Below are 16,487 nucleotides of genomic sequence, written 5' to 3'. Positions count from 1 at the left end.
ACTGATATTATTGCAGAAACATTGCAACTTGGTCGATAAAATTCGATCTGCACTAGAAAGGACATAACACACATGACATTAGTTGCTACCCAGTGATCAATCAATTGTGAATACATCTCAGTCCTACAGGACTTTACGATTTACCGTATGATTTGTCGCTAACACACTTCATAAATAGACTGGAAAGTGATGATTTAATTAATCACTCTATACTTCCATAATCCCACCCGGAGCCCTTCAAGGGCTACTGCCAGTCCCAAGCCAGGATAAAGGAAGAGGTTTGACATAGGGTTAACAACCCCATCCCGTAGAAAGTAATGTTAACGAGGAAGCATTAACCATAAAAATTCATTTTTTATATTTGGACCGTGTCCTAGGATTTGAAGGATAGTCAGTTAGAAGAGCTATGAAGCCTCATGGTGATAATTGAGATTCTTCAGCAATCACGAGGTCGGTATCTCTTTTGACAGACAAAGCAACAACTAGTATAGGGACATGGAATATTTGGACAATTTGTGAGACCTGGGGGTAGCATTCAAATAGCTACAGAAATGCGAAGATACAACTTGGTCAATCTTGGAATGAATGGAATGCGCTAGATGCACACTGGACAGAAAAAACTGAGTAGAGGTGGATGTGTTACATTCTGATCATGAAGAAGGGAATGTCTCACACACACGGATTTACACTGGTAATCTTCCAAGAAGTACAGAGAGCACCTACAGGATGATGAACCCACAACCCAAGGATAATCAAAGCATCCTTCAAAACAAAGAATGGAAGGATTACAGTGAACTTCATCCACAGATACGTATCCACCAATGATAAACATAAATTTTATGAGGCTACAGTCCATTCTCGAGAAATGCCTAAGAAAACATATAACCATCCTGATGAGGGACCTAGACGCCAAAGTCGAAACGGATAACATCGGGTACGAATGCACCATGGAGTGAGATGGACTAAGAGAAACAAGCGAGAATGGTGAGAGATTGTTTGGTCCGTTCTAGGCGATAACATATACAGAATTTCATCATACCACACTATAGAGAACTAAATGGATCACATCTTTAAAAAAATCAGAAGGCAGATGGAAGATATAAGGACAAACAGAGGAGCTGATATACCTTCACATCACCATCTGGTTACGGTCAAGATGCATAAGAAAATTGGATAAGAAGCACTAAAAATGTTTGATACAGTTTTCATTTGAGATGATAAAAAACTAAGTGGATTCAAGCTGGATCTCAGTAATAAGTTCCAAGCCTTACAAAATCTATTAAAATTTAAAACAACCATTATGGAGAACAACTGCAAAAGGATTACAGAAAAGACAAATTCAGTATATCAGAAAATTCTGATCAGCATTAAGAATGTATCTCTATAGATATCCTGGGGAAGATTCAAGAAAAAACAGAATTCATCATTAACAACTAAATAAGAGCACACAAAGCCAATACCAGGCCAAATATACAGAAGAGAATAGACGACTGAGGAAGAGTATTGCAGCTGTTGAGTGGAAATATGCAGAGAATCTAGCAATAAGAGCAGAAGAAGATGCATGAGAAGGATATATTGGGCAGCTATTTGATACAACTAAGAAGCTTGCAACAAAACTTGGTAAATCACAACGACTAGTTAAGAACAAAGGAGGCAAACTAATCACTGAAGTTCGAGAAAGGCGGAATAGATGGGTAGAACACCTTGAAGGGCTCTAGAATATAGCAGCCCCACTGAACCTATCGGATGTAGAATCAACACACACAGACTTTCCTATACATGTTACCTCACTAACAATACAAAAATTAGGAAGGTTATTGGACAAGTCAAGAGTAGCAAAACAGCAAAAACAGACAGCTGAAGTACTGTAATCAGATATAGAACCAAAAGCAAAATTGTTCCATGTTCACTTCATAAAGATTTAGGACAACAAGTACTAACCGACTAAGAAGAGGGACACCCCAAAAAGATACCATAATTTGCGTGAAAACTACAGTCATTAAACTGCTGTCAACCCAAGACAATGTTTTCAGGAGAGTGTAGCTGAACTAAATGAAAGATTCAGTAGACACAGAACTTGGAGGTTGAAAGGCTGAATTTCGTAAGGATCGACTAAATCGCAACAATTTGGACTATTGTTGAACAATTAATCGAATGAACTCGCCACTATACATCAGCTTTCTTGATCAGGAAACGCTCGAGGGCATGAATAGAACGGTGTGGTATCTTCTTCGGCATTATGGAGTACCTGAGGAGCTTGTCACTATCATGAAGATCTCCTATAAAGGATTGAACTGTAAGTTTTCCATAAAAGCAAACTCACAGAGTAGCTTAAGCAGATATGAACATTTTAAACTGTTTGAGCCATAAAATAGTGGTTCATTTACACCTAATTTTGATTCATTCTGTTAAAATTGTGTATAGAGTTATTTTTACTAGATAAACCTTTACAACCATAGATCATATATTATATAGGTCTATGTTCAGTAAAACTTGAAGAAGCAAATCTATAGTTATTCATTGGTATTACATAATCCAATCTACTGCAAATTACTGTAATGAACGAAAACTCAGATACGGAAAACCAAATAATAGTTTTGTGGGAAATCAAGAAGTAGATTTGTAAAGTATACAAATAATATATTAAATATATCATTCGCATGTCTTCCTCCATTTGTTCTTTACATACTTTATCATTCTTTCGATCCTATTGTCATTCCGATTGCTCTTCATTTCTTTCCCTTTTTTCTTTATTTCACTCTTCTACTAGTCAGTATTCTACTTCCAATCCCAGCCACATACTACTTATGTCTGTCCGCATCAGTAGTGCACACCGCATTACTATCACCTTCATTGTTTGTAATGTTTAACATCCAATAAAGAAATATCCCTAATTTAAGTTGTTTGGAAAATTTATTATTCTCGATTGAGTTAATCGTCAAGTAGATCTTTTCGTAAGATTTAGATTTAACTCTAATGGACATTTTTTCTCAACATGAAACTGATATCTAATTTTATGAGTCATAACTGAAAATTCTTAAATTCATTTCCCAGCAACATACTCAGTCACAACCGTAGGTGAATGTAGTTTTAAGTTCGTCTTATAAACTATGGTTATATACTAAGCATCTTTATCATACTTATAATGAGCCTTTTTTTTATCAATTTCTTTTAATTAATGATATACGCAGTGGGCTACCCGTTATTTTACGTGATAGTTTGTAATGCAACTAAAATTACAGAAAAGATATAATATACAACGTTGAAAAAATATAGCCAATCATACTCCGTTATCTTTGGCGTCATCCATATGACTAGAATTGTAGCTCTTCAATGAACCTTTACGAGAAATGGTATTAAGTCGAGTGTATTCTTATTAAAACTAAAAGTGATAATCATTATATCCATAATACATGTTTTTGCAATATTTCGAAAACACGACTACATTCTTGCTGTGCTGCGTACATGCATACAAAATTTCCAGTCATAAATGGTTTCTGTTATTTATGTTCAATATCGATTTAATAAATACCAAAGAACCGTTTTCTAATTAACTGATTCTCATAATCCATTCAAATGTAATTATTGGTTAATTTATATAACTACTTATTACAAAATCTATTGGCTAAAACCAATAGCTTAGTAGTATAAGAAATAATGCATTTACAAATCATTTTATTTTGATAATAATATTCGACCATATATAATAGTTTATGTTGGCACAGAGAAATAGTCTGTATCCACTTGAATGACCCATATTCATTTAAGCATAGTTTTTATATAGAAATAAAGCTCAATAAAATAATACCTATTAAATGTAACATGAAATTGATTATTTTCAAATTTATTGTAGGATCACATCTAACAAAGTGTATTTAGAAATACTGAATTTTGTATAGTAATGACATAAACTGGATAAGATTTTGATTGTTCGAAGTTCAATCCCTCTTTCCATCTTTATTTCTCTGATTAAAAGGTAAATAATTGTATAATTCATTTATCGACTGTAGAAATATCGTTTAAATCCTACATAAAATTGATAAGATAAAAAGACAAAATTCCATTCTTAACTTATTGTAATTCTTTTTAATAGTTGAGATCATGAATCAATTGAATCTAAACCATCATGGAAAATCTGGAAGCACTGGACGGCTGTTTCGTCCTAGTATGGAACTCTTTAGAAGTGCACATCCACGACCCCGCCTTGCGAGATTCGAACCCAGGACCTATGGTTCTCGCGCGCGAATGCTTAATCACTATTGTCTTCAGTCAGTTACTATCTCACAACAAACTCCGTTGAACGCCACTGGTCACTGCTTCCCACTAGAACTCATGATCTCAACTATTAAAGTTATCATAATTCTTGTTCAACATTACTTTCGTTTTTAATTCAATATGATAATTATTCACTGTAATGTTTAGTTTGCGCTTTATTCAAGATAATGATATTCTTTGTGTTGAATCAACGTGAACTATATTCAGCTTGATAAGCAATATGTGATAATTCTGGGTATTTTTCATATATGTAACTAGACAATAATCAAATAAGTGTATAAATCTAAACATAAATGAATGTATTTTCTACTACAGTTATCGTTGTGTTCTTTGGAGTGAATGAATCTCAATTTGTACCAGTCTTAATGCTCTTACTTCACACATCTTGGGAATTGTGGTGGTTCCTTGTTACAAGAATAAGTAATAAGCGACGTGAATAAAACAAAATCTTCACCAACAATGATCATCTTATATCTATAAATGTTATATACCAATCACTAACGAAAATAGGTATGAGTAACCAATGTTGTCAAATTTTCTATTCTCTGACTGTTTAATAACATCGCTAACAATATTCTGTAAAAAGTAGAGGAATTAATACATACGATTAATTCTAGTCTAAATATCTATATTTAAACATGTTGGATGAAAATGTCATGATATTTCATACTACTCAAATTCCATCATTTCGACTGAATCATAATGCTTTATTGTACTAAGAAAAATAAATCAGATTTTTAGTTCTGAATAAAATTATGATAATCATTAGAGTTCCTGAAATGAATAGTGCAACTAATCGAAAGTGGAATGAAATAGGATTTAGTTTCACAAAGAATCTTTGTGCATTTCTATCTTATAGACGCTATTCACTCTTAACGCAAAGCAAAACTTACTGAAAGCATAACTTATCAACCGAAAACTTAACAATAAAGTATCACTTGAAATATGGGCTATTAGAAAGAAATATCTATAGGATAAGCCTGTATTTGAAAAAAAAAACACAATACAGTGCAATAAAGGTGGATGTGCGTAAGTGAAATGCTTAGATACAATGGACAAATGAAGATATTCATTCCCAATTGAGACAAACGGTTTAAAATCACTACAACATTCCATAGTACACAACGTCTGTTTACAAAATTTAGTGAATTGTCAACACTAAGCATAAAAAAATTGTAAGGTGTGTGTGTGGAAATTTTCGTTTAGTTCTGCGTGGTAAAATTTCACTTTCTTGAAAAAAAATATTAACAATTAGTAGTTTATTTAAGACAAAGAAACTGTCAGATAAAATAGACTACAATTACAACTCTTTAATATCATAGTTGGCATACAAAAAACGTATCAAGGACAGGCATTCAATATTAATAGCTGGTAAATCATTCACTCGCGCACAAAAAAGCATTTGTTGGAATAAAGTCATGGGTACGGCGAAGTGTATGAATAACTTTTTATCAATACAAAAGCATGTAGTGTTTTAGGGAAGTGAAATTACGAAACAGTGAATATAGTAATAATAATATAATAACAATAATGATAGTGTGATAATAATAACAATAATAATAACATAAAAATACAGAACCTCAGTCCACAAAATTAAGACTATAAAGATTCACAAATACAAATGAGAAGACAAAAGGCATTAGGAAAAATAGGAGATTAGTACCTTTTTTACCATTCATCATTTTAGACGTGGCTAGTTATTATTAATAACACTGATAACACGGAAAAAGAAAACAAAACACAAGTGCATAAGAGAGTATCGGTTACGCCAAACAACTCTTCTCAAAGAGAAGTGGCCATAAAAAGAAGTGGAGTTGGAGAGGGGATAGGAAGAAAGAGCAACACACAAGTTTACATTGGTTTGACAGGGAACTGTCGATTAGTTAAGTAAATTTGATTCGGATACATTCTTTGACCCTGGTGGAGTTACTGTTAAAAAAAACAGAGAGATAATAATATTAGGCATTCTACAAGCAGAAATTCAGTTTGATAAATATGAAGACGAACAATAATTTAAATTATTTGTTTAGAAAAGAAACATTATCAAAAGTTAAGCACTGTAGAAACAAATAGAAATAATATCCTAAATACCATTAATGGTTAAGATTCAAAATTATTATACGTATCTAGAAACGCTGTACTAATCGGAAATTTTGGTTCTTTATTTGACTAAAAGATAACGATAAGATCAAGGCTGGCTACTGTCCCAGTATAACAGTGAAATATAAGGACTACACCATAGATCTTAATTGCTTCTGATTGTGATAAGTTGTAAGTATATCATTGGGTGACCAATATCTGTGTAAAGCATACCGTTATTTGGCAAGGTAAAAGGTTAGATAGGTGTTTGTACAGTTAACTAAACACTTTCTGACCACCCAAAAGTTCTATTACTAGAATTCTGATTATGCTTCGAATCAAGCTAATATGCACTCAAGTATGACCATTTACAGAAAAAAGTCAATTGATTGTTGAATAATCTAATCAACAGTAACCCAGAGAGTAATTTTAGGGAAGAATACCAATCTTGAGTGAAGATATATAGCTTTTGAATAGATAATTGCTAGTCAATATATTTTAATTGGTACCAATATTTCAGGATGTGTATCTAGTACGAATGCTTTATGTATTGAATTCAGAGATAAATGGAGGAAACTTGGACGAAGAAAAGAGGCCACATGCTGAATCTCAATTATCAGACAAACGAGGTGTGAGAACACGGATAGTAGTTAACAATGTTATCAATAACACGGTAACGGTCCAGTTCTACGAAAAACAACACGAACATTTGGCTTGTGAAGTCAACTTTGGTATTTAATAAAATGTGCTACGTTTCCATGCCAATGCTCTGTTGAATTTTATAATTTGTTCAAAGGTCCAAGGAAAATACGAAGGACAATTGACATAGAAAGCATAAGATCATTTGTCATTGAATACATCAGACCGAATAAAGGCCTAAGCTAGGCTAGATACTCAAATAAAGCGTAAATAACCAAGTATCATATTGTTTGAATGACATCAAATTATGACCATTCAAATGACTAATAAAGGCTGTAATCATCTATTTTCAACAATAAACTAATATTTTAATGGCAAAGGAAAACAGGTAGAGTTTAGCCAGCCACAAGTTTATACCGAAAAAACTTAGAATAAAGGTATATTCCGAGACTGCTTCTTATTCTTAAAAATTTAAAGCATCAAACATATATTTTCTGAATAAATCAATGAAAAAATAACACACCTGAATTAGCTCCGATTCAAATTTCGATATGATTGTTGTTCTGTCATCAGTAGAAATTCCATTACTAGTTAAAATTAAATTCTGATTAATTAAACTAGGATCAGTTGTTAATGCTGTTTTTTTTGGCCTGGATGAAACAGCAGTGGAGGCGGATGAAAAAGAACAATCGGACTTAGTAATAAACGGACTAGTGCCCATAACAGATGCCGTACTCTTTCCATTAGTTAAGCATTTTTCACTTGTGGTATTTTCTGTCAACATTGACGAGTTTTTACTCTTATTTACTTTATCGTCAGTTTCATGTAATTTTTTTGAAGATGGTGCATTTATAGAGACAGGTGAATGAGGACGTTTACGATCGTAGACAGGACCATTTGCAACTGATAACTTTAAAGTTGATGATAGATCTAATGGCTGAAACACAATACCTTTACGTGAAGCCATTGAATCAATCACATCATTTAAGCGTCGTGCTCTCCGTGGTCGAGTCAATAAAATTGATGGATCGTGTATACGTGCTATTATCGGCTGGGCTAAAGTTAGAAAAATGTATAAAAAGTGAAAGCTTAGTGATGATTCACATGTTGTAAGGTAACAATGAAAGATTAATCTTCTAAAAAGTATATTCCGGACGTCACGTGTTAGAGAACAATCAGTAAAGTGAGAACTATCCAGTAGATGATATGCTATATAAAGACTTAGTAGCCATATCAATAAGATCTTAATCTTTCTAGCGAAGATAATTTTACTGTATTAGACACGCACGAAAGTGATTGATTTGTAACATAAGGATTAAAAATACTTTGTTAAGTACAACGTGGGAGGTAATTAAAATACATAGGCACTATTTAACTACTAATAAGTAGGTAAACACGACAAATAAAAAATAAGGACTACAAAAAAGTGATGATCCTAAACAATTTCTTTCAACTTTTATTACAAAAATAGAAGTTAGGACGATCTACGTGATAAACAAAAGAAGTCCTTGCCGACTAATTTTTTTCAAAACAATGAATTCAGGACAAATGTGATAAATAAAAATAAGCACAAAGTATTGTGACTTAGCAGAAATTTCAACAGTAAACCGCACGGGAACCTAACATATATTATGTAACTAATTGATTTACAAATATCATACTGGTAATAGGAAGATAAGTGCCGGGCGATGAATAGATTTCAGCGATATTTTAGATTATGAGCAGACACGTTTGAAAAAATATGACCAGGAAAAGTTTTCAACAGTGTTGAAGTACCGGATGAAAGATTAAGAAGACACCCAACTTCGAGATCAAAAGGCCGGATTCCGTAAGGATAGGTCATGTACGGGCCAAATTGTGACACTGTGGATCATTGCTGAACAATAAAATGAATGGAATTCGCCACTATAAATCAACTAAGATGTATAGAGGACAACTGTCATATACATTACAAGTGAGGACCGGAGTCAGACAAGGCTGCTTTCGGTCGTCCTTTCTTTTTCTTCTGGTGGTTGACTGAATTATGAAGACCTGCACATCTGGCGGGATTTACGGAATACAGTTGACAGCATGCATGCAACTAGACAATTCGAACTTGTCAGGTGACCTAGTTCTTCTACCACACACACACCAAGAGATGTAGGTCAAGACAACCAGTGTGGCAGCAGCCTCGATATACACAAGGCGAAAAGCAAGATCCTCAAGTACAACGCGAAGAACACCTAACCAATCACATTTGATCGAGAAACTCTGGAAGGCGGTGGGAACTTTCACGTTGATAAACAAGGAGGATCTGATGCAGATGTAAAGGCAAGGATTCGCAAAGGCAGCTATCCTACATTTAAAGAATATGTGAAACTTAGAACAACTATCAACCAACAGCGAAGTCAGAATCTTCAATACGAACGTCCAAACATTCCTACTGAACGGAGCTGAAACTTAATGAACTATTACAAACATTATCAAAAAAGGTGCAGATATTTATAAACAATTATCTACACAAGGTACTCTATGTCCGTTGGCCGGATAACATACCAACAACCTGCTGGGATAGAGGAAAAATCAGCTTCCAGATGAAGAGGAAATTAGGAAAAGACGTTGGAGTTGGTTACGACAATCGTTGCGAAAACCATTAAACTGCATTATGAGGCATACCCTAACATGCTTGGAATCGTGGAGTCAAAAGGAAAAGAGGACGAAAGAACACTTTGAATCGGGTATTGGATGAATGAATAGCTCTTGGAAAAAACTGGAAGAGCCCAGGACAGAGTTGGGTGGGGAATCCTGGTGGGTGGACTATGCTCCTCCACGATGAGTAACAGGAATAAGTAAGATCTTGAGTTGATTAACATGGACACATACAAACAGATGCTGAAGTCTTATCAAAGTATGCTGCTATGAGTACAAATATTTAGTACAAATGACAGTAAAGTACAGAGACTGAAAAAAATATCATTTGATTATTAGTAATATTACGATTATCATCACAATTACTGACCAGCAGCCTTCAGTGTTGCGTACATCAACATCATATTAGATTCAGACAAATTATCCATCCCTGTTAGATTAGATTCATTGCATTCGCTTTCATGTTGGACTTGTTGCTTAGATGAGAAAATTTCTGGTACTCCACCAGGATGTCGAGCTAAACGTAGAGGTTGAACAAGATTTGGACAAAGTATGCGTGCTAGACGTATAATGGACGGAGTTCTAAAGCATTGCGTTCCTCTTGGGGTACCGATTAAAGTACCGAAGAATCCAGATCCATCAATTAATTTACTATTAGCAGCGGAAAGATTAGCATTATTAGTCATGTTTGTAGCAGACGTATTATTATGATGATGGTCATTTGTATATGTATCAATGTCACCACCATCTAAAGCCTGAAATAGTAGCAAAAGTGTAGAAAAAACAACTCATAAGAAATGAAGAAGTGAGGCAATAATTTAAAACTATGACAGTTAAGTGAAGACTAGTGAAAATAAGTGTCTAAGTTTTGATGAATATTCATGTACACAAGTACTTTCGCGACATGAGACTTGGTACTTATGGAAGTTCAAACTGATAATTCTGCTGACGACACTGGAGAAAAATTATAGATATATAAACAGACAGACAAGCACACAAACACGGACACATACATATAGATACACATACATATAAATTGAGTGTGACTGACAGGTATGATAACACTACTGGCCACATAAGAATTGAATGTACATGAATAACTATGTATATATGTGTTAAAGAGAAAGAGGGGGTTTCATATTAATCACTCATGTGATGATGACTGTGATAACAAATTGTTAAAAGCGATAGGGGTACGAAAAAAAGAGATAAGTTAAAGAGCTTAAATAGGTATCATACATTAATTAAGTAGTTTAGTTCAGTAGGTGGATAGATTGTAGCTGCAAATTCTGTTTACCTCTGTTTCGATTCTCATAAATAAACGAGAAGTTTACATATAAAGTTGTTTGAGTGCATAAGTGAAGTATCGTGAAGTGAAATAAAACAACTGATTTTCTCTACGATTACGACAGATTCATTGTCTTGTTTTCTCCGTAATACAATAAAATACAGATGACTTTTTCAAACTTATGTATAATAGACGATTTTCGTTCAAATGAGAATAATTTGTTTACTTTTAACTAGAAATCTTTATTAACCATTTGAATATTTTTGCTATGAAAATATAAGTAATAGATGACATGGCTCAGAATCGATCACAATGGCGTCGGTGTATACACGCTTTGTCTTCCCTTAAACTGTGAGATTAAAATTACTTTATACGTTTATTTCTATGAACTATTTATTTCTTCCATATACACAATCTTTCTTTTATATATTACTAACATTGAAGTAAATGCTTCTATGAATTAGGTGTTCATCTTGTTGTGCTAATGAGGTGTGGCAACTTGGACCGATGCATATATGTGCCTGGTCCTACGTTGTAGCTGACTATATATATCGAAAAGAGTAACAATGAAAACATAAATCAATGGTGACTAACAACAGAAATGCTTTGAATAAATATAACACCATTTGATAAGAATCTAACTTCAGATATACAACTCACAAAGCAAACTACATTTTAATAGTATTAGTTTGACATGGAGGGTTTTGTTCAGTGCTTTTCAAGACTGATGGTTTGTGATAGTTGAATAAAGTCACTATTTTTATATTATCCCAAAATATGCAAAGTTTACAGCTCAATAAATGTAGCTATTAAAAGCAAATAGTCTCTTTTATAAATTTCAATAGAACAATGAGAAGACGACGTTGATCTGAAAAATGTGACGTATTTGCGCTATACATTTCGAACAATCTGGTCACACATATACTTGTCAAGACAATTTGTATGGAAATTAATACAGGGCAATTAGGTAAAGGTTCAAGTAAACAAATTAATAATTATCAGTAAAGGGTTGTGGAGATTGTTGAGCTTAGACTGATATCATGAATGGATCAATGTTAAAGAAGTCCCATACTAGGACGAAACGGCCATCCAGAGCATCCAGATTTTCAATGGTGGTCTAACATTGATCCATTTATTAAATTAATAATTGTAAATAAATGGTAAAAGAAAATTACTATATTACTAAAAAATGGCTATATTCACGTAGTTATTTAGTTATAACTCATCAGAATACTTATTATAATTCTCTCAGTAGTACAATTACAAACTATTATTGAATAAAATTAATTGATTACAAAGTATGTCAGGATAATTTTTTAAATGTTTAACAAAAAGCCTATATCACTCACTCCACTTGATAAGCCAATAGAATGAGATTTGAATTGATGATTCACTGATCCGGTAATGTTAATAGGACCACCAGATTTTGAATTAGTTTCAACTGTTGAATTGTTTAACTGTTGCTGAGTGCGTAAGGTTGTAGTAGGACGCTCTAAAAATAGAATAATGTCAGAGAAAAGTTAGGAAATGATATTTACGATTATTATTAGACGATTTGTTTGGGAATGTTAGGAGTGGTCAAATCAAAACATTACATCAGTCCATGAAGCCGCTGACTCTTAGACTGAGATATGTTGGTAGGTGTAAACTACCTTATTGAAATCCTTGTGACTATCGCAACCGATGGTTAGAGGTTTTGGGTGACATGGTTCAGGATAGTTCACAATAGCCCTCCTAGTGCATTCAGCTTTCGTCTTCCCTTAGATCCTAAGTTGCTAAAGTACCATTTTATTTTTATTTCATGAATCCATATTTTCTTCTTCAATCATATCTTCTACGTCTAATATTTCATATTACCGCTAATACTGTTACTACATTTACTACTCTGAGATATGCTTTGATCATTTCATTTAGCTGCGCTAATGTAGTTTGTCAGCTTGGATCGATGCATATACGTACCAGGTTCTCTGTTGTGCATGACTGAATTTCTCTACAGTATAATACAGTAAAGAACTCTATATTGGATGTCAGAAAACAAAGCGAAAGTCATCCAAAAATATACAGTTCACACTATAGGTCACAATTTGTTTCATTAAAATAAACAACTTGGATGATATAATCAAAAGGATGGTAAACTTTTTAGGAAAAAAAAGATCTAAGTAAAAAAGAACTTTTCCTGGAAATATTGATACATCAACCTTGAAACACAAAAATTATCGTAGTCAAACGGATCAAGTCATATCAGTATCTACAAGACACATGTAGCCTCAAAACAGCTATAAAGAGCCCCGATTTAACGAATGATAAAAAGTAGATTTTGAAAAGAAACAAGAAATGTGTTTGTGTTATAATTGGATAGGATGTGAGTGCTGAAAGTGTATAATTCAGATGAATATCTTATTGTAATTTCAAATACTTCACAATATTTCAAAGCCAAAAACAACAACGGATACTACGGCATTGTTGAAACACGACAAGAATCATTTCCGGAATATCGATCGTATTATATATATATATATATATATATATATATATATATATATATATATATATATGTTGCCAAGACAATTCTGTCTTTATTTTCTGTGATACGATTACGATAGTAATGCTTCATAGACATGGTTCATATTTTGTTCAATTAAGCTTTTGATATGCACTTAGTATGTTAAATGATTTCAGTAACCTAGTGAATTTGGTACATTATTATTTTTGAGTATCAGTAGGACAACTGCAAAAAATCATAATCATTTGATATTACAGTGACACTGAACGGTTTCTATGTCTAATACTGAATTAAATATTAAACATTTATTCTTTTTAACATATTTAGTAAAACAAAAGTGCAAAGCAGTATCCATGTTTCCATCTACTTTTCATTAAACAAAGATTCACAATTTGGACCTAGTACTTAAATCCCGAATTCCAGTACTTAAATCATTTTCTCAGTAGATCGAGTATAAACGGATACGATTCGAAGGTATCAGTGATTGAATACTCACGATTTTAAACTTTCCTCTGGTACTGATAATCGTCACACACTTGTATAGTAAACTAGGGTGGATAATTGCTTCTACTTGTATCGTACCGATCGACTACATAAGTGACATAAATATCGCAACATTCTAGTGAGTAGTGATATTTATGTACAAAAAGACTGCTATTTGATGACAGTCTATGATCAATTCAGTTCAACTGATTAATAAAGAATAAATTACCAAATCGTATTAAAGGACTTTATCATTATTGACATTTTGATGGGTAACAAACATTAAAACACTATAAACAGATGCTATACAGAGAAAGACAGGGAGAGAAAGGAATAAAAACAGGCAATAACTAATTAAATAATGACGAGTTATTAGAACAAACAAAATATAATGAATACAGGATATTAGTAATGAAAATTCATTCGTAAGAAGTGTGATACACTAAGAAAAAAGTTACGGTGATTGAATACGAGTGAGATATGGAACAATATGGAACAATATATATATATATATATTGTTTTGACAAAATCAATATATATATATGCATATGCATACAAACTTATTGATTATAAAAATCTGACACAAATATGGCCGCAAATGTCAAACAGATTTTGCTATCATTGTATTTATCGATTAGCTATGCAAACATAAAATACTACAAGAATGGCTAATTTCAGTGAGACTCCGACTGCATAAGATGTATGTATAAGTTGTTGAAGGATCGCAATAATAATAATAATGACCAGTAACCAACAGCAAAAATAGACATATGATAGTTTTATACTTGACAAGAAAATGTTCTAGACGATCAAGGTGCCAATCATCATATGAATAAGAATTATTTTGAACTACTTGAATAAGGACCAACAGAATATCAAATGTCCTGATACGTTTGAGGTTGAGGAGGGTCCAAGGAAGTACTACTCAGAGCCTTCTCGCTGTGGCGTTATATAACAAATTGGGAGGACGAAAAGCGAATGTCCAGCGCCTTAATCGGGTTAGTGGGTACGGAAGATCCATCTAGGGGAGTTGAAAAATTCCGATTCCAAACTAATGATACACATTGGCTACAGGATCCTGAGGGAACAAATGATGTATGAACCCATTGTTGGTTATCGACTACCATGGGACCGCATCTCGTAAGGTTGCTCCACTGCCTTGTGGATTAGACCTCTAGATCAAAGGCTCGGAGTGGCTTCCTAGGAGAACCACCTGCTTCGGTTCGAGCACCCGGACGGTGTTCCAGACCAGCTCGCACATATCGAATGACGAAGTATGGTGAGAATATATTTGGTGTCTGCTTGTGCCAATGTTTATGTGTTTAAATAAATTAATTGATAAACAATTATTATTGTTTATTATTATTTATCAGTACTAAGCATTTTACAACTGAATAGCTATTCAAGACTTTAAGCGGTTAGTAAACCACACAAACAACTTGAAGCATGAGTATAAACTGTGATAATGAAAGAGGAAATCGATTCAGTTTATTCAGTTATAAACAATGTAGAATCTAGGGCATAAATATAAATCAATCCGAGTTGCCACATAAATTCTGCACAAATAAATGAAATTACCAGCACAAATGGCAAGACAGTAGATGTAATAACAGTATTAGTTGTTGTAGAAAATATTAGGGATAGAAAATATGATTCGAAAATAAGGGAAAAATTTGTGGAATACAGAGAAATCATAAGATAGTTCCGAAACTAAAGCTTTAAAAGAAATTGACAAGATGAAAGGTAAACGTGTGTAAATTAATCAGATATCCGGTGGTAGTGGATAAAGTGTATCAATTAAGTATACAGTTGAAATGGAATGAATGATGTCTAGCAATATAAATAACAAAATCACTAGTAATAGAAGTAATATTAATAAAAACAATTGTGAGAGAGAACAGTCGAAAAGACAAAAGAAAAATAACAAAATTCTCAATTTTGAGAAAACCTAATGGAATTTTCGCTTCATCTTGATAATACACATTCACTTGTAATAAGCTTCGTTTCCTTAGGTATGCTAACTTCTATGATAAATTTGATTTTAAAATATTCCAGATTGAAAGCGGCTGATGAGAATCTTATGAAATGGAGTGAATTTATACGTAGACTATTCAGATTTTTATTTCTGCTCTCTTCAAGATCATAGATGGAATGATATTTATATAAAAAATACATGATAGTTGACTCATTTTAGTTTTACTCCATAAAGAAGAGAAGTAAATAACTTAGGCAAAAAAATCACAATAAGGAAAGTAAATAATAGTCAATAAACAGCTGAAAATTAGAGGCTACTTGGCGATTTCGGCTTAGTTTAATACTAACAAAAAGTATAAACCATTTACAACATACACTTTGAAGTTCTTTGGAACGGATCAATATCCCTTCTCTAATCTCTTAAGATGAATCCAAGATGCCAGACCTATCCGTCAAATAATAAGTGCACCTGATTGATTAGCCAAGAGATGACTCGGATTTTTACGGAATGAAACATACACAATCAGTGGCTTAATTTTCTAACGGACATATGTATGAATACATATATACACATTTCCGACTGGTTTAGTCAATAGACTTGCTTTTCCCTTTCAACCT

The 16,487-nt window shown here is 33.1% G+C and overlaps 1 protein-coding gene across 1 annotated transcript in view; it reads right to left on the bottom strand.

Annotated features, from left to right (window-relative positions):
• Positions 1 to 5,198: 5,198 nt before the first annotated feature.
• Positions 5,199 to 16,487, bottom strand: part of MTA2_4 (Metastasis-associated protein mta2) — a 32,118-nt gene continuing 20,829 nt past the window's right edge. The window contains exons 9-12 of the mRNA XM_012938206.2: positions 12,259 to 12,401; positions 9,992 to 10,376; positions 7,517 to 8,049; positions 5,199 to 6,204 (exon numbers count right to left, since the gene is read on the bottom strand). Coding sequence (XP_012793660.2) covers positions 6,202 to 6,204; positions 7,517 to 8,049; positions 9,992 to 10,376; positions 12,259 to 12,401 — 1,064 coding nt within the window. The 3' untranslated portion in view covers positions 5,199 to 6,201. The remainder of the gene's footprint in view (positions 6,205 to 7,516; positions 8,050 to 9,991; positions 10,377 to 12,258; positions 12,402 to 16,487) is intronic.

The sequence above is a fragment of the Schistosoma haematobium genome, chromosome 1 (genome assembly GCF_000699445.3).
Source record: "Schistosoma haematobium chromosome 1, whole genome shotgun sequence".
NCBI classification, from domain to species: domain Eukaryota; kingdom Metazoa; phylum Platyhelminthes; class Trematoda; order Strigeidida; family Schistosomatidae; genus Schistosoma; species Schistosoma haematobium.
This window is presented reverse-complemented; position numbering and strand designations above follow the sequence as displayed.